This window comes from Diadema antillarum, unplaced genomic scaffold, assembly GCF_040938485.1.
Source record: "Diadema antillarum isolate AM-2024a unplaced genomic scaffold, OU_Dant_1.0 scf00000006, whole genome shotgun sequence".
In the NCBI taxonomy this organism is placed as follows: domain Eukaryota; kingdom Metazoa; phylum Echinodermata; class Echinoidea; order Diadematoida; family Diadematidae; genus Diadema; species Diadema antillarum.
In genome coordinates, this window is record NW_027270895.1 from 4,649,598 (window position 1) to 4,677,222 (window position 27,625).

The 27,625-nt window shown below is 40.0% G+C and overlaps 1 protein-coding gene across 1 annotated transcript in view; it reads left to right on the top strand.

The window, feature by feature from the left end:
* The window catches only part of LOC139715971 (R-spondin-2-like), a 35,705-nt gene extending 8,658 nt beyond the window's left edge, over positions 1–27,047 (top strand). The window contains exons 2-5 of the mRNA XM_071627525.1: positions 23,161–23,331; positions 25,450–25,599; positions 26,074–26,259; positions 26,842–27,047. Of these exons, the coding sequence (XP_071483626.1) occupies positions 23,161–23,331; positions 25,450–25,599; positions 26,074–26,259; positions 26,842–27,047 (713 nt within the window). The remainder of the gene's footprint in view (positions 1–23,160; positions 23,332–25,449; positions 25,600–26,073; positions 26,260–26,841) is intronic.
* Positions 27,048–27,625: the final 578 nt, after the last annotated feature.

The following is a 27,625-nucleotide window of genomic DNA, read 5'->3' on the forward strand; positions in this document are numbered from 1 at the left end:
TCGTTTGGGAACAACCACTGGATATTGAATGAGACTTGTTTGGAATCTGTTTTTGCTGGATTTTGTTAACACAGCTCGTGCCCTTCCAATATGACGGGGGAAAATATGCGGATTCTTCGTACTTATCATGCTCACGATAAAGTTTGTTTTTCTCTTTTCTCGTGGGTAACACCTATGTGCAAAATGCCATGAGAAGAAAATGCATTGTTTACCTCATTCTTTGGCGTCAGGGGGACTTAAATGATGATGAACGACAAACACATCATAAAACGATTTTTTATGATTCCTAATGGGGCGTCATAAAGTTATTACTCGATATTAATCAGCTTCCATTCGAGGTCGTTCTCTCGCACTTCCCGCGAAATCAATAGATCGTCGCCCTTTGCAAAATATTTGAATTCCACAGTTTATGGATATGTTTTACACGACGGGCGACACAAAGAGCGCGATTAAAGGGATGGTACAGTTTCGATTGAGATGGGGCTTAAGGTTTTCAACGTTTTTGATGATGATTTTTTTGAGATAATGAGAAACCTGTTGTGAAATATGAAAGAGCATATAATTCTAATAGGAATTCAAAGTTTATTTGATGAAAATTAGTTTTGAAATGACCGAGAGATCTCGAACAAAGCGATCCGAATAAAAGGTGGGACCAAACTTTTATTAGGATCGTTTTGTTTTACTTTGTTTTTTGCATATCTCAGCCATTTCGTAACAGATTTTTATCAAATAAAGTTTTAATTCCTAATGGAATTGTATGCGCTTTAACATTTCATAAAGTGGTTTGTCATAAAGTGGTTTCTGAGTATCTCGCAAGAAGTTAAACGCTGAATCCTCACCTAAATCGATACTATACCAGATCCCTTTAATGGCGAGGTGTGTATCATATCAAACGAGAGTACGAGGATTTTGGCCTAGTGGTTTGCTGCTGTGCCATAGTTTACATTTCCACCGTCAGAACGGAAATGTATCGAGATGGTGTGCAAGACGAATCTAATAAACGGAGCCCACTCACCACCCCGAGAGTAAAGGCTGCCAGGGCGATCCGATGTGACAACCAGTTTCATTCCTTGTCACTCCCACTCGAGGTTAGAAAACACTGTTAACCGCATGTGTGCCGATTGGCTCAGAAAGCCCCATAGCGTTGTACACTCTGTCCAAAGTCCCTAGCAAAGAAGGGGTTAAACTCTTAGGTAAGAGAATTTTGATGTGCGACATCGTAGGGGGAGATGATTTGGCAAGAATACTTAAAGGGGCATTTCAGACGATGTTCATAATTTCACATCATACAGTACATAAATCAACAGCTAAATAAATAGATTTGTGGAATTTATTGTGGTTCTTCAACAGAGAAACAATACTATGAAAAACCTTAAACAAATTACACTGAACAAGGATGATGACATAGCAGGCTCACATATTTCAAAGATGTAGCCATGTAATTTCATTACAATACCGCTTGCTTGCGAGTTCACCTGTGTATAATCTATGCATGCCTTCTTCTTTTGTTCTGCTTCCCTGAGCCCAAACTCATGCATTCTTATGGTGAACCTGCCATGTCCTCATCCTTGTTCATTGCAATTTATTATAAATTTCAAAAATATTCTTATTCTTCATCCCAATTATCATAGATTCTGAAACTATGTCCTCAGTATAACTAATTTATAGTTGTTCAAATGTAAAAATCTGAAAATTATCCGGTGGGCTCCTTTAAGATCATTGTTACACAGCAAAGATTTTAGGGGTTGGGTTCTATAAGATGTGTCGCACTGTCACTAAACTCTACAGAGGTAACGCAATTGATAAAACATTGCAATGCACTCTGTTTGTGAAGTAGCTCAGTTTTCAAAAATGTAGATGAAGTCATTGGCAGGAATATTTTCTTTTTTTTTTCAACGTGTAGTTAACACGTCTGTGATTTCGCTGAAAAATATCAAGAGATGAACTTATTTTCTACGTAAAACAGAAAACACATGGTTTTAGAAGCGTCCCGCCCGACAGCAAAATTAGATAGCATCCAACCCAATCTGGCAATAATTTAAGAGGAGAACACTATAAAGATCTTAAAACATCTTTTAACAATCAAAATATATTCGCTCTCGACGTACAGAAATTGTTTTTTGTTGTCGAATTTCAATAATTGGGCCAAATTGGCTGAATAGCAGATCGCTGGTGGTTGCAATTTTTGGAAGAGTAATAATTATGGTGAGTAAGATGTAACACTGTGTAAGGAAATATGCATAGTCATGCAACCAAACCTTGAAATCTATACCTGCCCTACCATCTAAAACGCTGTAGATAGCCGTAAAGACTTATTAGCCCGTGCCTTGATTATACAATCAAGGTAATTTGGATTGTGGCTGCAACGTGCTGTTGATGTGCGCGTAGGCATGGTAGGCAAATATATACGCTCTTAATGTGACTCTCTGACGGTATGTTGATTCTTAATGTAATGAAAGCCATTCTTTCCTGTAATTCTTGAGAGTCATTTAAGCAGCGTGCTCAAACACATTAAAGTTCCGTATACATACATTCCCGAGCAATGTACTTTGAATTAAAAAAAAGCGAGCATCAGTTTCCAAACAGTTTCTGCACACTAACCAAACACAGGAGTCGAATGTTTGCGAGGGTTTCTTCTGTTATTTTCTCCCCCCTTACCAGTACTTTTAAACATTATTGTAGAAGAACGTACTGGGCGGGGCTGGGCGGATACAAGACTCATATTTGATTCCATGGCTAATTGACGATAATTCCGGAGAGAGGAAAACCGCTGATTTCTTTTGTGTTCGATGTTTGTCCTTGGTCATTGTCCGCGGAGTGTAGCGTGTAGCGGATTGGCACAGGCCGGCCGGAACGGCGTGACCGAAGGCTGCGAGTCCCCCGTGAGATCGCAGATTTCAGCTGATTTGAGATGACTATCATAGTAGGATAAGCCTGCGTCATCCTCGGCATCAAGAACACAGTGATAAAACTTCCATCAAAAATTTAGGGACATTTCGCGAAGGTGAAGCACTTCTTTTTACCCGTACAATATCAGGTCATGAGGTACATGTATAAGATTTTCATGTCAATAGTATAACCCATTTGTACTAATCTTCATTTACGCCTTGGTCCGCGAGAGACACGGAAGGAGCAATTTAAGAAATTTTCCGAGAAGCAAATGATAATATGACAGACGATGAAAAATTAGTAGCTAATGTAGGATTTTCAAAATGGTTTACGAGTACTCTATTCTATACTTTGACTCAACTTTTGCATAGAATTGAGTGTCGTATTGTGATAAGACATCGAGCAGTTTGTAACGCATCTCTGTTTGAAGTATTTTTTGATACATTGAAAAGAAAAGTTTATCAACGGCGTTCTATACATTTGCACGGTTCATTGAAGTCTGCCAAGTTTTAGTAAGAGAGGAAGGAGGGGGAAAGGTTCTATATATAACTATATAATTATAAGCATTATGTCGTGCAACAAAGTGCATCTCCACGCTCTTAATTTATTTTGGGACAACTGTGCGAAATTCGATGCTAATAATGCTAATTAGAGAGGAAATTTCCTAAATTTTGTTAGTTCCTGCTAGACAAAAGGTCGCAGCAGTCGTAAAATCTATTCCCCCGAATCATCGTGAAACTTGCATCTTGAGGGTGAGCATTTTGTGTCTCATATACCTCATATACAGAGAAGTAAAGTACCCAAAGCATGTAGGCTAATACAATATCCTGAATATCGCACGTAAAACTGTGTCAGATAAAAAGCACTTTGAGAAATGTACAGTTCATTTTTTTTTCTTTAAAATCTGTTCAAGGAAGGAGGATTATTATCTTTTTATACTACATGTATTTTGTACGAAATTGTGTGTTAACAAAATAGACTTTCAACTACCCCCGAACCTCGCAAAACAGTGGTTGAAGACGGTTAGTCACTTAAGCACATGAAACCTGGTGAAAGTAATTCGTAAACTTCTCGTTGGGAGAAAAAATAATTAAGATTTACTCCTTTGAAAAACCTTTAAACTAAAATAACAAGAAAATGAAGATTGCAATATGTTTTTAGAAATGCCGGGGTTTGCTGGTGTTAATTATAGTATGAGAACATCTTTACTTCAGCCTTTTCATTGTGATAGTGATCTATCTCTAAGACTATGGTAATGCCTAGACTTTTGATGGTAGTTTTTCTCCCAACGAGAAGTTTACGAACTACTTTCACGAGGTTCCATGTTATTAAGTGATGGAGTCGTCATAATGCAACAAAATGAACAATAATTGATAATCATCGATATGATTATGTTAAAAAAAAGTACAGGACGTGAGTATAAAGACACGTATAATGAAGCTGCATAATCACCAATCACAAAGTTGATCTGTCGTCATGTTTGAACACCCTATAATTCGTTTGTAACGTTAGAGTGATTGGCGTAATATAAGATTGATGCATAATGCTCGAGATCACAATCTTACGCAGGTGCTCGAATGGGAGGTGACCTTGAAATTGCGCCCTTTTTATTTGGTGCTCCCTCATGTGACAACAGAATACTTCGAGCCTCCGTCTGAATTGCTTCTTTGGTTGTATTCCTCTGTTCTTTTAGATGCTTTTAGATGCTGTGTGTCACTATCATCTTTTAGGGATGTAACTTCTTGTTTTTCAAGAGACAGTGACCTATTTTATAGCTTCTCGAAACATTTCCTAAAATCGGCCTATATTAGCCCAAATACGTACGTTGTTGTGCCCTCCTGCTTTTAGCCTTTGTTTCTGTTTGTAGAATAATATTTGCCTTTTTACAAAGCTTAATCGAGGCTGCAACTTTATTTTTTTGAACACACAACGAGGTAGGCCGATATCTCCCCCTTTCTCCAACAGAAATAGTGCATTAAGCCGGATAGGTCTAAGTGGTGATTGTCTTCCAATATGCACAAGCCACCTCAAGTGCCCCCAGCCCTGGAAGCGAATGACGTAAATGACGTAATGGACAGTATTTGCTAAAAGACAATTGACATTTCCTTCTGATTTGTTGAGACGTGAAGACTTTTCGTCGAGAGCTCACACGACCTTTTTCTCTATGCGCTCATTTTGACGTCATATCGAGTTTTTGGCTTGTCGGGGTTGACGTACTAGTCGGCCTACAGACGGGGGTGGGGGGGGGGGGGGGGTATGTAATCGATCTTGAGTAGTCTGAATAGGTGCTCCCAATCAATTTGTACCCTTGTCTTCTCAATCGGTTTCCGAACATCTATGAAACATGTTTAAAGTCTCTCTCCGCTCTTTCCGCTAACAGGCTAACAAAATGACTAGTTGATATCTGTATATTAAGTACTTGGCCATAATCTGTTCTTTTCATTGCTTTTCATTTCACGCAACCCTTCAATATATTCAATACAACACCATTTAGTTGTTTTAGATATAGCGAGTGTGTAAAATTCTATGCTTCCAGGATGACTTAGACAGTTTTCGTCAAACTTTGCGAATTGCAAACTCACTGGACTGAAATGACATGATATACATGCAAAATCAACTTTAACGTTAAGAAAAAAGACCATCGAGTTCGTTTGATTGTTTGTTTTCATTTTCCATTTGACAAGATGGCTGGACAGCCCATATTCAGATGCACTAGCTGGTCTTCCATGAGGTCAAGTTGTTAATACCACTAGTTCACCCAATTAGCCATCATTACTGATCAAAATGCCTATCGGCGCTATTCTCTGTGGAAATAATAAAATGTCTCCGGTCTCTGACACAAGGGTCAGAATATTTATGACGCTATTTGATACCTCATAACTTTGACCGGATTCATTTCCATGATATCAAACGGAGACGTAGCAGGATATAATGCAGAAGTCGTTGAAACCCTTTAGACTTTATAGACGATTATTTAAGAGCAAAGAGAATTGTGTGCATGCAACATGAGCCCGTTGCAGCGTTGCGAACTGCAAATTTTCGCAATATAATGATATTAGTCAAGGATATTGAAGGAGTCATCGAAAAGGGGAGAGAAAACTCGGTGAGTCTGGGCCACACCTTCCGCACACAGAACGCTGACTAGCTGAACTGTCGTTAAATGCCAAGTCATTATCATTGGCACTCCACCTGCGCCCTGTAACTACCTCCTTAGCCCCTCAACCTCTATCCCCTACCCTCTCCAAGACACACAGGCACACTTCATCACTTTCAACTAAATTTTGTTCACTTCACTTCAATTTAACTGAATTGAATTGAATTGAATTGAATTGAATTCAATTCAATTCAATTCAATTCAATTCAATCCAATTCAATTCAATTCAATTCAATTCAATCCAATCCAATCCAATCCAATCCAAGTTAATTCTATTTAATTTACTACAATTTAATCTAATTCAATATAGTTCGTTTTGCACATTTCCCCAAAAGAGAGAATAATTATTATTCTTAAAATATTTGTAACATTGCAGGGTGACATTATGTTAAACAGGAAAGGCGTACATAATCATAATCATATTCCCCTTATGTGCTCTACCATGTAAGGCGCGTGCCAAGATAGATACATAATGCCTCTATCCTCCATTCCCTTCCCCGTTCCTACATGAAACTTAAACGAGGACTCCCCCCCCCACCCATTCGCTGCTGCATGTTGATACAATTTTGTTCTCTGACGACAAAAAAAAAAAAAAAAAAAGATGTATCATCCATTAATGCTGTGAGGGAATAGCTTCAGTGCAGTTAACTGTAGGAACAAGAAGAAAGTGCGATCACATTTACTACGTGTAAGACAATATCGCACACAATCCGCAAGCAGCCGTTGTGTGTCTTCAGCAGCCACGGGCGATTTCCCGTTCAGGGGAGTGACGAGCGTTCACGAACGCTTCCAATCATGAGCTTGGGCGTCCGTAATTCACGGTCAACCCGCCGAGCGGGAGGAGGCAGGAGGGTGCATTGCATTGCCTTCCACGCCCATCATTCCGGGACGGTCCCGTGCCGTGGCTGCTAGCGTTGCGTTGCGTCAGGGTCGACCTCGAGACGACTCCCTTCTTTATTCATCTCGCTAATCATCAGGTTTTAATTTTTGCCACTTATTTTATAACTCCCACTATTCCTATCATTTTGGATCATCAAATCATTTCACACTGTATTCCTCTCCTTGAAAAAAAAATCCACAACCATGTTCAAGTAAGATTTGATAAGTACAATAAAATCAGAGTAATAGACGTTACACTAAAATTGTCCAAAAACAAGAAAGAAATATGGAATTGTGAATTTTCACATGTTTTCAGCCTATACAAATAAACTGAAAGAGGTTAAAGTTTCATTCCTTTGGAACAAGCAACACATTCAAAATGCTCAAAGTGTAGACAAATCTAAATCAATGCTCAAAACTCAATTATTCAATCGTAATTTATTTTTCTTATGTTATAAACATATCGCATTTTTCGTACCTGGTAATCGTATTCTGTATTTTAATTCAAAGTTTCTGATCTGCCTCAATGCGCTTAGAAACGTCGGTATTAATGACGATAAACATATCTGTAAAAGGAACCACGTGACTCGAACCTGTCATCTTCTGCAGTAGATGACAGGTTCGAGTCCCGAAGTACCCCCCCCCCCATCCCCGAAATGTTTGTTAGATTACAGATCAGCAGTTGCGATTTTAGAAAAATAATTTGCAGAGGGAAACAAATTGAAGAAAATTCACACAGCAGCCTTTACCCCTCTGATAAATATTCTATTGCTTTCATGAATGCCTTGTCAGCCTTGGATTATTTAACATAACAATATCGGAATTTCGGAGCTTGGGTATTTTGTTCCAAGTTCATCGTGTTATAGCCGGCAACCAGGGACAGCCTTGTGGTTGTATCGCTGCCCGGAAAGCAGGTTCGAGTCCCGTGTCCCGTCTCCTGAGTTCGAGTCCCGTCCCGTCCCAGGTTCGAGTCCCGTGGTTCTTTTTTTTTTCCCCGACATGCTTGTTAGAGTACAGATCAGCAGTTGCAATCTTACAAATGTAGAGGGAGACAAATAGAAGAAAATTCACACCTCAGCCTTCACCCCTCTGATTAATATTCTCTTGCTTAAACTATCTTAATCTTTATGTATTATTAGTATTGTCAGTATTATCGTCATCATCATCATCATATTGCCAACGGAGACGCTTTGATGTCCAAAAGAGCAAAGAATGGCTGACTTCTTACGTAGTCCTGATCACGTGTATTATTCAGCGCCTGGAGACTTGTAGGGGTGAGTTCTCGTGTGCTCCTGAACAAGCGTCCCATGACGACTACATTCGTCTGCAAAGGGGGGAAGGGGTCCGACACCGCCGTATGTCATTGCCAGCAAGAGGTTAGACAAACACGAAATGGGTGCTGTCCAATGCCCTTCTGGGGGCTGAGGGACGATGTAGGAAGAGTGCATGGGGAGGCTTAAATGAGACTAGCCCTCTTAGTTACATTAATTCACTTAATGCAAAGAAATTAAGATGTGATTAAAATACAGATGTATATGATTATGTAACGAAAATTGTTGAAATTGTACAAAATGATAATATTTATGAAATCGTGATAATGATGCAGTGTTAATGAAATTGCTAAAAATTGATGTAAGTGTAAAGTAATACATGTACCAAACAGAGAATAAATCAAATCAAATCAAATCAAATCAAATCAAATCAAATCAAATCAAATCAGTTCAGTTCAATTCAGTTCAATTCAATTCAATTCAATTCAAATCAAGCCACTGTGGCCATATAGCATGTCTCTCCCAGATATAATCTCCTCGACACTCCTCCTTGACACATCGGGTGCTGAGCGCAACCATGACATCTTTCTTGTGAAAAGCAAGGAATGCTCTCTTTCACCAGGACATTTCAAAAGTTGTCCTCAACAAATTGACATTAACATCATTAACACAAATCTTGAAGTCCGATGAGTTTTGTTTTAAAGATTTTTTTTTTTTTAAATAAAAAAAAATGCACTCATGTATGCGTATAGGTCATCATTTAAGTATCAACTCGATTCCGACTTTGAATACATCAAAAATAGCCTGGAATCATGCATTTTCATTTTTTATATATCGAAAGATTAAACCAAAAAAACAAAATGGTGAATTCATCAAGAGAATTTTCTGTTCTTTTCAAACGTCTGATAGCCTAGAAAACAATCACGAAGCGGGGAATTGCTGTACCATTTTGTTTTACACAGAAATCATATAAAAAGAATCGTCCCTTTTTTCGTAACCGAAAGTATTATTGGTCACATTTCATCTCTTCTTCAGACGATTTTCACTTTCTTTTATTAATGTTTTTAATCAAATATTTGTCGAAAGTTTACGTGTCCCTTCATATAATTCTAAACGTATAGGCTGGATTTTGATACGTTATGTTCAAGTAAGTCAAACACTTACATTTCGTATTCTATTAGAAGATGATCGTGTCTCAACAGGAGAAGACCGAGTAGGCGGGTCATATACGTTGATATAGGTTCTGATTGAGCAGAGACAAACAGGAGGCGGAAATATTAATATTCATGGTTCCCTCCGGGCATGGAGTGAGAAGGGCGCGGGCGGAACACCCCCCTGGGAGAAATGGGATACTCCCTTATTGCCTTAAATGGATACACGTTTTAAATGTGACTTTTGCGGATTTTTTAACCCCATGTGACTGGGGGCTTTTATTACTAATACGTAGTGATTGATCAAGCTGTGATTCAAATAATCAGTGCAACGAAAAACGGTAGGTCAAGACTTGTACCGTAGTTATGTTGATTCTAATCATGATCACTGCTTCATTGACCAATAATTAATGATGTAAGGGGCATGGTAATATATAATAACAATGTGTCTATGATATGATTCTATACGTAATCACTACTAATATCACGCCAGTTACCATGGCTACAAATCATCATCTTTGCTTCGATCGTCATCATCATTTGTATGTTTAGCATGTTCTTTTATCATTGCCGCATTCCTTAGGATTGCCTTCGAAGCAATAATAGTAACCACGGTAACATCATGAAAAGAGTTCTTAGAACGTGTATTTTTAAAGGTTTTTGCGTGTTATAAGTTTCGAAGCTATACTGAATTCGAGAGGCTCGTTGAGGTTTCTTCCTCTTCGACAGTCAAACCAGCAACCACATCAACAACAACAACAAAAGAAATTTCATGGCTGGAATCAAAGTAACAAGTCTGAATATGTTTGCCCAATATCGGACAGTTGAGAGCTGAGGGCAAGTGTGTGTTGAAAGTCATATTTTCAGCGGATATCGACGTAGTCATGTCTATTCTCATGCACGTATCTTGTTCATGATGCTGCTGCGCAGAGAACTCTTCACTTCTGGCATACGCCGAAGGACCAAATTATCATGTTTTTTTCGTCGTGAGTTTTGCAGAATGGAATCAAGTAACTTTGTCTGAGAGGGATGTAGTACCATGAATCACCCTTGACATTCTACTTTGGCAGATTCACGAACAACTCTCGGCGGTTCGCTGAAGAGAATGAGCCCTTGTCTGACATTTTAGGAACTTTGCAGAGTAGGAGTATTGCGCAAGGCAAACAATGACAAGGTTGAAGTACTCTCACGTGACTGCTATAACATTTTCGACGGGAACATGGACTGCGGGATTAAATTACGACAAAACAACATAATCGTGGTCCTCTCTTCTTTACTGCCATTTTCTCTCCCTCCTTTCTTTATAAATATGTATTGTTTGATCCAAAAAGTAACTCTATTAAATAAAAAGTTAACTCTATTTCGTTCATTTGAGATATTTGCAATTAAATTTTTTTAGAAAAAGGTGAAATGATAATTATACACTATGGGATATTTTGATCATAACTTCATGAATTTTTCTCGTTATGCAACAAGTGAGGTATCATAGGAAAGGTTTTAGTTTCTTCCAATGGATGATGTACATACCTAAGAATGCTCCTATGGTGCTTAACCATTTTGGCGATTAAAATCTTCGTATTATATATGTATATGTATATATATATATATATATATATATATATATATATATACATATATATACATATTATATATATATATATATATTTATATATATACATATTATATATACATATGTATATATATGTATATATATATGTGTATATATGTATATAAATATAAATATATATATATATATATATATATATATATATATATATGATAATTCATAACGTAGGACGAAACGAACAGATTGCAAGAGAACGTCACGGGTTTAAACTCCTACCTATAGTCTATTTATGCTATAGTTTTCTGTCCAGAACCCGCACGCGTACCTCGGTAAGATCTTAGAAAACATCTTTAAGGTCGAGGGAAGCACAGGAGTTAGTAAGCCTGGAGGATGGCATCTGCCCGACGGTTGCTTGTGTGTCTTATCAACGCGTCTCCGCGGACGCGGGATATCTAGTGGCCAGATTGGGCAACCGGAAGTGTCGCGGTGACGAAGTGTCATTGAGAACGCGCTAAAGAGCAAGGGTGCACTTCCGGTACGCTGAGTGATGCGCCGCAAAGCGTCTGGGCCCGGCGTTAAAGGCGACAGCCCTTCTTCTACGCCTATGCCCTCCCACTTGTTCAAGACATTCTATCCATAGAGGATGAGCTGGAAGTTCGAAATCTACGTCAAACTCTTTCGATCTAATTTCTCTCCATGTCAAAGCAGGAATACATTTTGATTAAACAATGCCCTTAATTTGATCCCCCCCCCCCCCAAACCCAATGATGATAACAAAGGTAAGAAATAAGCCAGAAGTAGAAGTATTTTGAGCAGATAAAAGTGTAATCTGAACATTGTTTGAAACATGCTAATAGCTTTAAGCCTACAAAATACGTATTCCTGTAAAGCGAACAGAACGCATAAAAAAATGAAATGAAAGACAGGGAAAAGAAATGAAGATCCGCGTCATTTCCTTTTAACAGAATCTTACCAAAGTTAGGTCGGAGAGCTGAAATTGTGTAACCTGCGCCACCACTCAAAATATTGTATTTGGATCATAATCACGGATATGGGATGAACTTTACTGCAATTTTCTACATCCCTCATCCTCAAACCTGCCAAGTTCATGTTGAGACATGCACATTTTTATTAGATTGTGAATCGGACAGCTACACCGGATGAGGTTTCCATTTTATGTTTCTTTGAGTGTTAATGGCAGGCGCCCTCTTTTCCTAACTCCTTCATACATTTATTGGCTTCTAAACAGATACGACATGTGTTAGCTTACTTCAACAACAACTCATTGAAAATTCACGACATTTAATAACTCCTATTTGTTTCTACTTTTTCTTTCTTTGACTTTCACAAAAAGTGCATGTCTATCTGTACGTGCACCCAATTGAAAAATATTCAGAGCATATTAAATTTATCTCTATGAGATTCATGAAAGCTCAATCTACCTCCAGTCTTCGTTCCCTTCATGGTTTACATCAAACTATTTCCTTCTTTTGTCAAGGCGGTTAAAGAGTGTTTTCATAGCTTCTTAATGATTATAATTCGTTTTGTGTGACTGAGACACTATTACTGTAGTTATGTCGTTTTCGTGGGCATCTATTCACCGAACGAGTGTGTTTAGCCAAATTTTTTTCAGTAGCTGACGTCGAATTAGTATGATTTTTTTTTCCTGAAGTATTCTTCATCTGATCCTTTGCATCTTATACACATGATCATTATACATGCAAATATTTTCTTTAAAATATATATATGTATAAAGTATGGGATGTATATGTCAATGCATATATATGTATACACACATAATCATTAATCATACATACATGTTTGTAGGTATACATGTGAGATATTACAATGTGTGTATGTGTGTGTATGTGCACATGTACTTAGAATTAGCGACGAAGCGTACGTTTACACTTCATTTGTGCCATTTATGATTCGAGAGACATAAGGCCATAATGATTCATAGTTTATTCTTGTCATTGTAACTCGTATCAACATCTTTAAACTAGTATGCCTGAGGGTGGTCAATAACTTCACCTTTTCAACATGTTCAAAGTAGCACGAACAGGTACTTTTGTCAGAACATGGAGAGCTCCTTGGTCAGAACAAGGACTCACAGTACCTCAGTTAAATGCATGTTAATCATGTTCATACATGTATCTGAGGGGGTTGTTTACCTCCACCCCTCCCCACCCTGGAAATGCCATGACTCTTTAATATGAGCAGACTGTAACTCTATTATCCCCTATTTGGTATATATTTCAACTATCCCTGAGTGGCTATTGTTCAATCGCGCGTGTCTGACGTCTCTCGCACTGTTCATGTGTAAATCGGACGTGTAGTAGATTAAATGCAAACAGCGGATGTTCCGACTGACAGGTGCGAGTGTACGTGGGTATTAGGAATGATACAAAGTGTCCCCTCCAATCAATTACGGCGCGGCGAAACGCGCCACGCAAGTGTGCGCGCAGAAAAACTGTGCAGCAGGTGGAAGTGCTGTACGCGGGATGACGGACGGACACGCAACGCGCGTGGCTAATCTTGCTTATTGCTCAATACAGCGAGCTGACTTTTACGACCACAAAGCCTCCGCCGACATTTTAGTCTCATCACTTGTGGATTTATCATTCATTATTACTATTATCATTCTCAATATCGTTCTGTTGTTGTTGCTTTTTGTCAAGAGTTTGGCACAAAAGCGGCTGCATGCGAAATCGCCAAAAACGGGCTGGAACAGAGATAACATAGATTATAAAATGGGTTCAAGAATGTAGCCAATTGGAAGCCCTAAATGAGTCACGTGTGCGTGCATTAATTTCTCACTAACATGCACGGCCTGACGTCACAATGTTTACACTAGTAGTACGCACTCAATCAGTTGTTACAAGTGCGTCGCGCGCTACTATACGCGCTGTCAATCCTGTAAACAACTTCTAGTTCGGGCTGCCGGCCGGGCTTTCTTGAGTGCATAACATGTGTAGCGTACGTACACTCTTATACGTACAGTACTTATATGTGCGGGATTTCCGAGTGCGACGTGCGAAAATGTTTGGGACGATCATCTTCGGACATCTTGACTCTTGAGCGAGTGCTACATGTAGCTGACTGGTATTGACCCACAAAGGTACGTGAAAAATGCTGTTAGTTTTCCACCCATTTTATAAAACAAATGATGCACAGGATTATTTCGTGGCGTAAGTGGAGATGCAGCTCACTCACGGGTATTTACAATGTAGTGCATGTTTCACAATTGTAAATACCCTCGAGTGCGCTACATCTCCACTAACGCACTCTATCCTGTGCATCATTTATATTCATAAAATGGGTTCAAAATGTAGCCAATAGGAAGCGCTGAAATGAGTCACGTGTGCTTTGGTTATTCTAGTCCCATCGCACTGCGTGTTAAATCCTATTGCCGATCGTCTGTGCGCGCGGCGGCTCCTTTGAATTGCATGCATACGCGCTGTCAATCCTGTAAACAACTTCTAGTTCGGGCTGCTGGCCGGCCGGCCTTTCTTCCCTTGTGCATAACATGTGTGGCGTACGTATACTGATACTCTTATACGTACAGTACAGTAGACCAAGCGTTGTGGGACCGGACGCGTACATGGAGTCACTTTGAAGGGTAAATCCAACGATTTAGCAGGTTAATTCTCACGCCGTTTTCAGAGTATGTTGTCTAGTAGGCCTATATGAGGAGTCTATATCAAGTCTTTAAGGTAAAGGGTGCATATTCTATGGAAAATAAGTAAGTTTTCATGCGGGAACTTAAGTGTCCGGAAACCCAACCCCCCATCATACTTATACTGTATGTGCGGGATTTCCGAGTGCGACGTGCGTAAATGTTTGGGACGAACATCTTCGGACGTCTTGACCCACAAAGGTACGTGAAAAACGCTGAAAAATGCTGGTAGTTTTCGAATTTTCGACCCATTTTATAAAACAAATGATGCACAGGATTATTTCGTGGCGTTAGTGGAGATGCAGCTCACTCTCGGGTATTTACAATGTAGTGCAACACGCACTCGGCTTCGCCTCGTGCATGTTTCACAATTGTAAATACCCTCGAGTGCGCTACGCCTCCACTAACGCACTCTATCCTGTGCATCATTTGTATAATTGATTATAGTTACAGTTATACATGTAGAAACGAATTATTTTGTGTCAGCATGCGGATGTGTTCACGGTGTCGGCTATTAGGAAATTAGATTTGTAAGTGTGACATATAAAAAGAGCGTCAACAAAGAATGGAAAAGTCAACGATATCAATCGCTTTAAAGGAAATTCGTTTCGAAATGTTTATTTCAATGTCTTTTACATGTCCAGTAGAAAGACAGTGATTCGAAGGATCACGTACACTTTTGGCGTACTCTCAGGCGTAGAGTTACTATTGAATAGAAAAGCGTACTAGTACTTTTCGTGTAATCAAGGCGAAATAATTGCACGCTTTCAAACTAATAACAGCGCGTGCTCAGTAGCAGTACAATGTGCGTTGCCAACTCACGTCGCTGTAGTGAATGCAGAGTGACGGTCTGATAGAAGGATCTGCATGGATATGGGGATAATACGCCGTCATGCAATACGGTAAACCCGATAATTATTTGCATAATAGATCTGTAATAATAACATGCCTTATTCACCCAATATAGCCCCTTCACTGTCGACTGTCAGTTGTCACCGCTCCACCAATGACCCTAGCAATCTATCACCCTAGTCTTGCCATGAATATCCATTTTTATATCCTGCATCATAAAATTCTCGAACTAGGGTTAGCCGTGAACTTCTCCTGTGACTTGAAATAATTTCACCATTAAATAAAGTGGATGTGGCGTGACGTCAGACCTCAATATATTCTTTTGCCATACCAATATTCTGACGGTGATTGGCACGGTTATTTTTTTTTCTTCGGTCTTGCACCTCTCAGAATATAGTCCTATGCAAGTCGCCTCAGAATCCACAATTAATTTGATTTAGGTGTATCAATAGATTAATACACCTGGGGCCTGTTTCATAAAGATTGAGCGTAAGTCATACAAAATGCAATCAACCGCAAAGTGCATTTCATATACAACTTTGCGACTGATCGCAAGTAACGCTCAATCTACTGAAAGTTACCTTGATTTCTTGAATTCAAGCGTAAGTGTCTTTATGAAACAGGACTTACGCTCAATATCGAACTTACGCTCGATTGAACGAGTTACGCTCAATAAATCGAGAGTAAGATCAATCGCGATTCTTTATCAAACAGGCTCCTGGATGGAGAGGACAAAAGTGAGTGAGAACATAATTATAAACATGTTGTCCAAGAACTTTTAAGTTCTTGGCGAAATTCGTACTCTGGGGCTCCGATTGAAAATTAAGGGGTTTATCCACTGTGTTGCAGTGACCCCACTGTTAAACTGCATTGAAACGAAAATTTGATTCACATCTAATCATCTAAGTATCTCTAATCAGGGCTTCAACATGTGCATATTCACAGAAAACAAATTTGCCTTTCGTCCTCGTTTCGAAGTCGAGTGTATAATTACACAAACCAAAAGCGTGTGGATGACTGCGATGATGTGGAGTTGTCGTTATTCAGAAGTTAGAAGAGAAAACAAATGCAAAGACCATGAAGAACGAATATACCATTCATTTGGCTTTTGAAAGTCTTCGTCCAACAAATATATGAGTTATTCCCGGGAGTAAAAACAAGTCCTTCCTTCCGGCTATCCGGGGAAAACAGACAAGACAACCAGATTTTAGATTCTTACAACAAAGTCAGACTGTATAATGAAGAAAAAAAATCTTGCAATTTGTCATTCCCTTTCAATACCGAATTATTCTCCTTCTTCACTTTTTCGCCTTCTCCAGTTCGCGCTCCTCATATTTTTTTTCCTTATCCGTCCTCCTCCTCTTTCTCCTCCTACTCTTTTCTGTTCTCCTGCAATCCAATTCTCTTTATATTATTTTCTCTCTCTATCTCTTCTTATAGAAGATGAAACTAATTATGGCTGGAGGATGCACGTGGCAAATGGGAACAGAATAGGGTATATATAGCTTCAAACATTACGAATGCAATCGACGGATAATCATAATTAAAGGTAGATACGCTGGATGGTGATGCAACTGTGATACGGTAAGCCAAGCGAAACGAGCTGTAAGCGGAGAAGTCCATCGGGGAGTGATCGGGAGGCTTCCCGAATCCCTCCAAGGAGAGCGAGGGGCGAGGCTATGTGGGTAAACGTCCGTCGGTGCTTATTCTCTGGCGGGTTTGGATACACCCCTCTCCTTGTACAACGTTACGAAAGAAACCTTCAGTCCCCTCGCCAATAACGGAAACCTTTCGACAACAAAGCGCGTCAGAAGTAATGTGAATAAAGGAGGGATCTAAGTGGCCCTCGATTTCGCCCTCTTCTCCCCCCGTCTGCACTTTTTCGATTGAGATGAATCGGGCTTCCGAAGCAGCACGCTGCAAAAGAGTGCTTCTTAACTTTGACAGCAAGTAATGATAAATGTACCCTGCTAACAATGATGAACATTGTGCGCCATCTCTATGATCCGAGACCTCTCGAACTGTTGTTTTCTTCTCACATGATAATGTCGTTTAATTCAATAATGACTCGAAAGTTGGTAGCCCTTCAAGAAAAAGCTTTGCAGCCTGAAGAGTGATCACCTGAGAATTCATTGCCAGAAGGGTTCATTCGTATGACGCCAAATTGAAAATAGGTGCAAGTTGCACACACCGAAAATGCGCTCGCCTATCAGTTCATTTTGCTCAGTTCATTATTATTTCCACATCTCAATAAAAGAATCACATGTTGACAAATGACAAACATGAGACACATAGGAAATATAAAATATATAAAAAATGCACATTATTACATAAAAGACATAAAAATAACAAAGTAATGAGTGTGGAGGAGGCTACATAGGCCATTGGCCTTTCGAGGTAGCTCTCCCAATCAAACAAAATTATCAGTTATCACAATATACAAATAACAATAAACAAGTACAAAATTCAAAAAGGCAATGTAGAATGTAGTAATTTCAAGTGGATGGCTAGCAGTGATGGGGAGCTCATCAGAATGAGATTGAAACATTTATTTCCAATAATATAAAAGTAAAACTACATATATATATTGCATAAAACATCATCATCAAAGAACGAGCATCCCACACACACTGCCAAACCTACCACTTGAATTATTCATTCTATACGTTTATCAGGCTTTTAATAAATAGTCCCTATATCTACGTTTAAAAGACTTTAAGGTAGGTGATTGTCGTATTTCTAAAGGCATTTCATTCCACAATTTTGGTCCGGTATATTTTATAGTTTTACGAGAGACAGCACATTTCAATAACAGTAAATGAATGTTTTGAGAGAATCTAGTATCATAATTATGAAATGATGCATTATACAAAAAGATTTGATTAAATACAGGTGGTAAAAGATCATGATAGAACATGTATATAAAGGATCCAGTTTGCAATTCATGAACTTGTTCGAGCGTTTAATTCTGGTCCGTCATATCATCTTCGACAATCTTGTAAAATTTTTCTTTCATTGGCGTTTTTGCGCGTGCGCACTGGGCGTGTGAATATATAACAACATCCAAATGTGAGTTCTGAAACCTGTAGGTCATAGTTTACAATGTATAGATAGTATACTTCCCGAAGATTTGTCAGTTTTCAGATGAAATAATGCATTGATATGACAGCTCCAACAGTAAGATCAACATTGATGACAACGCGGTGCAAACATGATGACAATGTTCATTCAATTGCCACTATTAAACTGAAAAGAAAAGGTGGCTAGATGTTCGAGTGGATAAGTCTCATTCTCACCGGAGGAAATTATTCTTCGTGTACAAAAAACAAGAAAAAATCTAGGAATAGTGATTCTCATTATCAATATTTACAGAATTCGAATTAAAAACACGAAGATTTGATTCTTTTGATTTGCAACTTTTGGCAGAAGAAAAACTTCGGTATGTAAAACGGACCATATATGTATTATATCAATGTAGGCCTATATGGAAACTCAGTGCTTTTGGACAAATCGTATTCCTTTACTATTGTGATAAGCTTGATTGCTATAGATAACGCATTATTAGTATTTGATAAGAAAACCGAGTTTACGTCATATCGATTGGAGTTACCTTTGTATCAGAACTTTCCCTGTAAATACAAGGATTTCGTTTAATGATGTTGATGAATACACGTACAAGTTCCATGTCATATTATTACATATAATTTGATAATCGTGTGCAGCGCACATGGCGCAAGGAAATTTGTAACAAGTGAGCGAATCGTCAACGCCCACTCCGCCCTGTAACATTGTGAAATAAATGTTCACCGTGTGTGCGTGTGTGTATGTGTGTGTGTGTGTGTGTGTGTGTGTGTGAGTGTGGAAGTGTTTAAAAATGTGTGTGTGTGCGTGCGTGCGTGTGTGTGTGTGTGTGTGTGTGTGTGCAGGGCGATATTTCAGAAATCGTGTTGGGTGTGTTTGTATTGCGTCACTGTCGCTCGGGGGGAGGGCCAAAAGTCCCCCTTTCCGGCGCGGAAGATTGTTATGTAGCGTCTGTCTGGACTCGTCACTGACAGATTGTACCAAAGAGATCTTAGATACCCTTGAACTCCAAGACATGAGTATATCTTGTGATTCAACGTCACTGGCCGACATTTTGTATAAATACTCGTCCTCCATTGGCTAAATTTTACGTCCGGCCCTGGCATACTGCTTACCATTGAGATAAAGCAAATTCCATTGAAATTTCTCGTTTCAAATAATTATACATGTGTATATAAAAACGAAACAAATATACTAATGATGGCCTGGGATACGAAAATGAAAACAATGAGATTTGAAGCCATTAAATGAATTCACGCACAAATATATGTAATCTCCCTCTCTTTCTCTCTCTATCCGTAATTTTGATGTGGCAAATAGAAAGATAGAGAGAAATATTGAGCATTTAGTTGCACAACTATAACAGATAATAGCTCATAATACCTTGCTGAGTATGTCATGCCTAGTATCAAGGGAATTTCCTTTCTTTACTTTGTTTGTTTGTTCTGTAGGGTTTCATGTGATTCATAAGACTTCATGGTTCTGATGCCTAAGCTGCATTTATTCTAAACTTCTACTAAAATTACTCTATTTCCTTATCAACGGGTATCGCCCTTGAGATGAAACACCGATAAAAGACAGAATGTCGTGAGTTTCTTTATGACTTGAATAGCCTGCACCAATCATGTTATTACCGGATAAGTGTAAGACGGATTGAAAGTTGAGGCCTGTCCCATTCTTACTTCTAAAAAGTACGCCGATTAGCCTTTCCAGTTTGGATTAGTTCATGGGTTGTAATTGCCGCTTTTGAGTGTCTTCTTTCCAGAGACTTTGTGCTAATAGAACAGTGTGTTTTTGTGGCACAGCTTGAAGAGGATAAGCTCGTACCTATCACTATCATTCCACTTGTATACTCATCCGGTGACGGGGAGTGGGGGGATAAGGATGAAAATGAGACTGTATGAACGGTTTTCCTCTTCTCTTTTGAAAGGAAGACTCGATCCTCGTCTTTCCGAATTTCGTAGGCGTTCTGATGATACAGAAGTAAATAAAAACGGCATCATTATGGTCAATGTTATATTATTTTCACCATTCCCATCATCACCATCACCATCACCATCACCATCACCATCACCATCACCATCACCATCACCATCACCATCACCATCACCATCACCATCACCATCACCATCACCATCACCATCACCATCACCATCACCATCACCATCACCATCACCATCACCATCACTATCACCATCACCATCACCATCACCATCACCATCACCATCACCACCACCATCACCATCACCATCACCATCACCATCACCATCACCATCACCATCACCATCACCATCACCATCACCATCACCATCACCACCACCATCACCATCACCATCACCATCACCATCACCATCACCATTGCCACTACCACCACCACCACCATCACCATCACCTCCACCATTACCACCAAGATCGTGACCCCACCACTATCACCGTACTGTCACCATCACTACTACCATCATCGTCACCACACCACCACCACCGTCATCACTACCATCACCACCATCACCATCGCCATCGCCATCGCCATCACCATCACCACCAACATCACCACCAACATCACCATCACCATCACCACCAACATCACCATTGCCACCACCACCACCACCACCATCACCATCACCTCCACCATTACCACCAAGATCGTGACCCCACCACTATCACCGTACTGTCACCATCACTACTACCATCATCGTCACCACACCACCACCACCATCACCATCACCACCATCACCATCGCCATCGCCATCGCCATCACCATCACAACCACCATCAAATATCGAGAAATCGTGTCGTGTTTTTTCTTCTTTCGTCATTTCTTTTATCTCTCTTTTATTCTTCTCCTCCATTCTTGTCTTCATTTTCTTTTCTTACCCACCTATTCGTTTTCGTTATCTTCCTCTTCCTCTTTTGGTTGACTCATTATCTTCATCTTTTTGTTCTTGTCTTCGCTTTCGCCAATTTTCTTCCCCCTCGTTTTTTTTTTCTTGTCCGTGTTTAGTGGTGCAGTTGTGGTTCTGTTTCTCCTCCTGTACCCTCTTGTGCCGAACAGCTTAAGAATAAAAATTATACCCGTAACCGAAATGGGACTGGTATATAATAACAATGTGTCCCTCGGAACAACGAAGTCTGTGAATGTTTCCTATTCTTGTGAAAAAAACAAACATCTCGGGAGGTCGGTACAGATTCGGCCATCGCCGTGAACCATTCGGCGGAAATCGTCAAAAGGGTTGTTGACAAAACTCGTCCAAATCGACCCACAGCTCTTTTTGAGATGTTAAACCCCTGCCTTGATTTGACGGAGGTGCCCCTTCCAACTCCCCCAAAATAAAAAAGAAAACAGGAAATGCTGTAAGATGTGATTGTCCTTTAAACCCACGAGACTAGCATTTTGTGTGAGTGTGCCTATGTGTGTGTGCGCGAAAGTGCGTGTGCGTAATTTTTTCCATGAATGATAAACATCAATGCTTCCCTGTTAACAAAATATCATTCCCGTTTTCTGCAGCAGATTTGTCTGTCGTTAATAATATCGCCTTTATCATCTGTCAAGGTGATATGATGAATACAGGTGGAACTAACTCAGCGTAGCCTGCGCAAACAGTTGCCCGCCAAAATCATAACCTCGACTGGCCTGCTTGACGCCCGGAGGGGCAGAACTGGTCAAAGCGAAGCTGACGTCACGTCTTTATTTTTATCTCGTCTTGTCGCCTTCTCGAGACATTCCACAACACCATCGCAATGTGAATATGACGAGGAGATAACAATATATTAATCGGGCCTATATGCGTCACCTCGCAGTCATTCTTCCATTGTTGGTCGAATAGACGGGAAAATGGGACAGAAGACTAATAATAAAACTGTATTTGACGAGTCTCCCGCCATTTTAGTCGTGTTCCATCGTTCATTCACGGGCAGACAACATTTTCAGCACCAGGTCGACAATCCAGAACATTTAATCGTATCCTTACGTGTTTCCATATGCTCCTTGCCTCTTTCCCACTTCCCGGCCCTTTATAAACTTGCTCTCCCCCTCCCTCCCTCTCTCTCGCTCTCTCCCCCTCTCTCACGCAGTCTCTTTGCCTGACATGTGCTTACAGTGAATACTTCGTGTTTTTTTTTTCATCTCGTAACCCCCTTGGCTCTTTTATAATAATTACTATGTTGTTCTTATTCCTGTTGAAGAATCCAGTCTTCACTCATTATCTTTCATGGCGTAATTTCTGTTTATTTACGATGTCTTAACAAAATAATGATATGTTCACGAGAAGAAAGAGGAGGAAAAAAAAGGAACAATGAGAAAAAGGAAAATTAAAACATTGCTATTATCATGTTGTTGTTATTGTTACTAACAAGGAAAAGTGTACGAAAGTCGGCACAATCCCAAGGCACATTTTCATCAGACCAGGAGGGGAGGGGGCTCTTGACGCGCGGCAACGTTGCCCATTCTTCCGATGCAGCGCTTAAGTTTCATTCTTAGCTTCAGAGATTGGGCAGTGTCTTATCCCGGTCAAGCATATTTTCATATTGTCAAATATTTTTGTCATGTTGATTTTGTTGACATTATTTTCTGTAGCTCGATATAGAAATCTCATGTTGATACATTTTTTTTTTCATCTCTCTCCTTCTACCTTATGCAGGATGCCCTCTTGGATGCAGTTCATGTTCCACCTTTAACGGCTGCCTCACGTGCAAGCCGCGATTCCACTTTCTCCTCCACCGCAGCGGTATGAAACAGATCGGGCTGTGCACCCATACCTGCCCCGTCGACTTCTACGCCAACAGCGCCGGCGGCTACTCACGATGCTCTCGTAAGTTATCAAGCACTGTCTTCGTGAAACCTCAATCCCTATAACAGGTCTATTTACCAGTGCACCCACCTGCATAGGTATATTTTCCTTTTAACACAACATTGTGTACAAGGTGCTTAACCCTTCGGCAACTGAAAATTCTGTACATAATGGCCTCTGGTTCCCTGGATGGTACCGCAATTTTTGCTCTCATTTCGACAACTTTCTACATGATCAACGATGATGTAAGATAGCTCACTGCATGTTCATTTTTGTCTATTATGAATTATGTTTATTTGACAGCCTGCCAATACTTCTTTCAAGAAATTGGTGTGCCTCAGAATTAATTCTGACATACTTTTGTTGACTTTTGACCTCTTTCAAAACTATGAATTTTGTACTGAGATGTCCCGATATGTTTGGATTAATGAATCATTAGAGTTTGAAGATTTGAGAGTACGATGGGATTTTGTGAAGTATAAAGAAGGGTAAGGCATTAAAAAACGGACGGGTGGTTTCGGGTATTTCATTGATTAATGGGTTAGGAGAGTATTTTCCTCTATTCTAATTTGATCCATTCTTTAATGATAACCACTGTTTCTGACAATCACCAAGCATGTTTGAAAATTGCCCGACATGACAAACTATTCATGCAGGTTAGCTGGATTCCAAAAGTTAAAATCCAACCATCCATCCATGTCAACATTTCATTTCATTTCATTTCATTTCGTTTATTTCATTTCCAACAATGTCAAACATTTTCATACACAAAATAACACAATATCAATACAATACAATACAAGAACAAGAACATTTATTGGTGATGAATCCATAAAAAAGTATTATTTGATGCATAGGGGCGAAATTTTGCAGTTGATAAGAACAACAATATTCTTATAAGAGTTGGAAAATAAATAATAAGTACATTTTACATGTAGCATGTGTACATGCATATGATAAACACGGAATGTCGGCGAACCTATTCAAAGTGGCCTCCTGTCTATTAAAGGTCACGATTTTCGTTTCCCTTAGGTGACCGCTACAGACAGGTTTGACTGTAGATTGATATTTGCAGTGCCTTAGAATGTTTCACGAATATCATTTTCTCGGAATAGTTTACGGAACGTACTGCTGCTTGCTAGCTTAAAGCAAAAATGCAAATTGTTTGCAAGCATATCTGAATCGACATCATAAATCGTTTGAAGGGGGTGGGGGGAGGGAGGGACTCTTCTTGGATTAAAGTCAATGGAAAGATTTAACTCGAAGAACAAGAACAACCACAATTTCCCAAAATCGTCACAACACAAAAGGCGCCACCTTGAGTCGTCACGGAGGTCAGCGCACTTGGCGGCGGCATCGGCTAAATGAAAGCGTGCCATGATTCTGACACGTAATTGGGACTTTTACAACCTCGCAACCCCTCTTCCCCTTCCCACAACAAATTGTAAAGAATATACCTGCTTTCTAAAGTCTCAGCTAATCGGGACTGAAATGCAGTGACCGAAGGAAATCGCATGAGTCACCCTCCTGTCGCGTTGGGACTCCGAAGGTGGCAAATTCCATTTAGCAAAACGTCAAAGACGTCTCTGAACATTTTATCGCGACTCATCGCGGCTTTAAGCGTGAGAATGAAAAGGCCAATTATGGTGATCATTTTCAGCCAGTGGTTAATCTTGAGGTTAACTTTCCTGGACACCCAACATTAAATCTTACGACCCATTCATTACCAACAGATCATTAAATGGATTATAAGTGAAAAACCCAAACCTACACAGCAAACATTGCAACATTAAATTTATTGACAATGAATTGTAGTTACAGATCATGAAACGATATCTATGACAACTCAATCAGACCTGCTGTCTTTTTGGAACGGACTTGATCTGCAAATAACAGTCCGTATCTTTCTTCCTCTTGTTTCTTTAAGTGCCAAAGGATCACACTGATGAGTGTGTGACATTTGCTGTACGGCGAACGTGTGCCGAAATTCTGTATCAATATACGTCACAATTCGGCCATGTTAATTCAATATGCCCCTCAAATCTTTCGTTGTCTTCAAGAGTGCATATAAAAGGTTGTCTTCTAACTCTAGGTGTTACTTCGTCTCTATTTTTCTGTTTGTTTATTTCTTCCTCGCAGGGTGCAGAATCGACAACTGTGAGACCTGCGTCAGTCGAAACTTCTGCGCGCGCTGCCGGCCGCCGTTCGTGGGCGTCTACGGGAAATGCATGTTACAGTGCCCGGAAGACATGTACGCCGACGAACGCACTGGCCGTTGTGAGGTCAAAGGTGGGGATCACAGCAGTCGTCTCTTGACCTGTATCGTGTAGCTTGGACGGCCTATATAATCTTTACTCTTTTAGGAAAAAAAAACAGATTTGTATCAAAGTATCACAATTCATTTTTTAAAGGCAACTTGGGCAGTTTTTTAGTTATAGTCTATTACGAGATTTTTGTAAGAATTCACCTCGGTAGAGCATCCCTCATACAAAAAAAAAAACCCACAAATAAATGATTTGTTCATGAATTGATATGAAAGTCCATTGGTCTGGAGGTCATCAGTAAATATGCAGATTTGAGGAAATATGCAAATGTGGATATGAATATGAAACGCTGTCTCTGTATATCTTGAAATTTTCTCAGCCATATCATCGTCATCATTGTAATGATAATTGTAACCTTCCTTCTCCTTTTTTCCTCCTCCTCCTCCTCCTCCTCATCCCTCCTCCTCTCCTCATTAATATTCTATTGTCTTTGCATCAGTTGATTGTGAGGTCACGTCTTGGTCTCCATGGGGACAGTGCGCGAAGAAGGGCCAAACGTGCGGCCACAAGTGGGGCAAGCGGCAGAGACAGCGAGAGGTGGTTGTGAGTGCCACCCCGGGCGGCCAGCCGTGCCCCGAGCTGGTCGAGAGCGAAAGGTGCCGAATGAGTCAGCGATACTGCCCGGGTGAGGGCGACATTTCGTTATGACGACTTGTTTTGTGCTCTGCGACATCTTGTGCCAAAGATAGCAATAATGAAACTGGAATTATTGCAACTTGATAGATATAACATTACAAAACAACGATAACAACAGTTTAGATACTGCTGCTACTAGTACTATGATAACAACAGTGATGTAAATATCAATAACGATGATGAAAATGACACAGATGATAATGAACATTTTTGTTCTTTAATTGTCAGAAGTTTGGCAAGAATGAAACGTAATTTGACAGTCCTTATCAAGAATAGCTGACAGCTCAAGATTCTGTTAAGGTCGAGTGTGCGCAGGGGGGGGGGGGAGGGGGTTATCATCAGAACTTTATGTGCACCCCCTCCCCCTTTGAAAATTTTGTTAGAAAATATTATTGAAAACTAATCATTGGCCTATACTAATTACAGTCAATCACAAAATGTATGTGAGTGTCTACAGGTAAACACAGCAGGAAAATGATGAGTTAAATCTTGTGTAAGAAAAAAGAGCAAACATTCTTATTAGAGTTTATAATTCGATTGTTTATATTTGCATATTTGTCTGTTTTTTCAGGCAAAAAGCCGCGGCGGTCAAAAAACGGCAAAAAGAACAAAGAGAAGGAAAAGGGCCAAAGAGAGAACGGAAAGGCAGACAGGGAGAGCAAGAAATCCCAACGAACTGACAATGAGAGATCCGCGAGGAAAGAGCGAAGAAGAGAGAAGAAGAAAAAGGAGGCTTTCGTTCTCGAAACACCGCTTCATCTTGATAGAACGATTTGAAAAATCAAGCGTGTCGTTCTTCTTCTGATGTTGATGATTTGTAAGTTGTCGTCTAGCAAGCGCGATGTGCCTCCATGCTTGAATTGCTGTTGCGCGACGGGTGTGTCCCAATTTTGACAGATCTGTACGCATCGTTGCTGGTGTGAGGTGCTGTCACTATTTTCTTCCCAATGACACGTCCAGACGCCACATAAAACGGGAAACCTGTGGACATAGACAAGGACAACATCTGTATGAACAGGGAGTACGTGTGGGAACCTGTCACCTCTGAAAGTGTGGTGCATGAGATACGTGGAGGCTCCAAGTTTGTTATATGCTCGACGACAGGTGGCGCTAGAGCATTTCGTCAAAAAGAGCTGCTTGCGCAGACGATCAACCAGACTCTGCCGTCCTATGATAATGACGGTGAAAGGGTCCATTATGAGAGTGCTGCCGTGGTAGAGCCGATGTCTCGGACCGCGCCTCGAACAAAAATCCGGAACGAACATCAGTGACTTTTGATGCTTCAAGGTGCATATTTTGGGATCGTCACGGACGACGTAAAAATGTGTATAAAAATCCTCGTTTTTCTATCATTC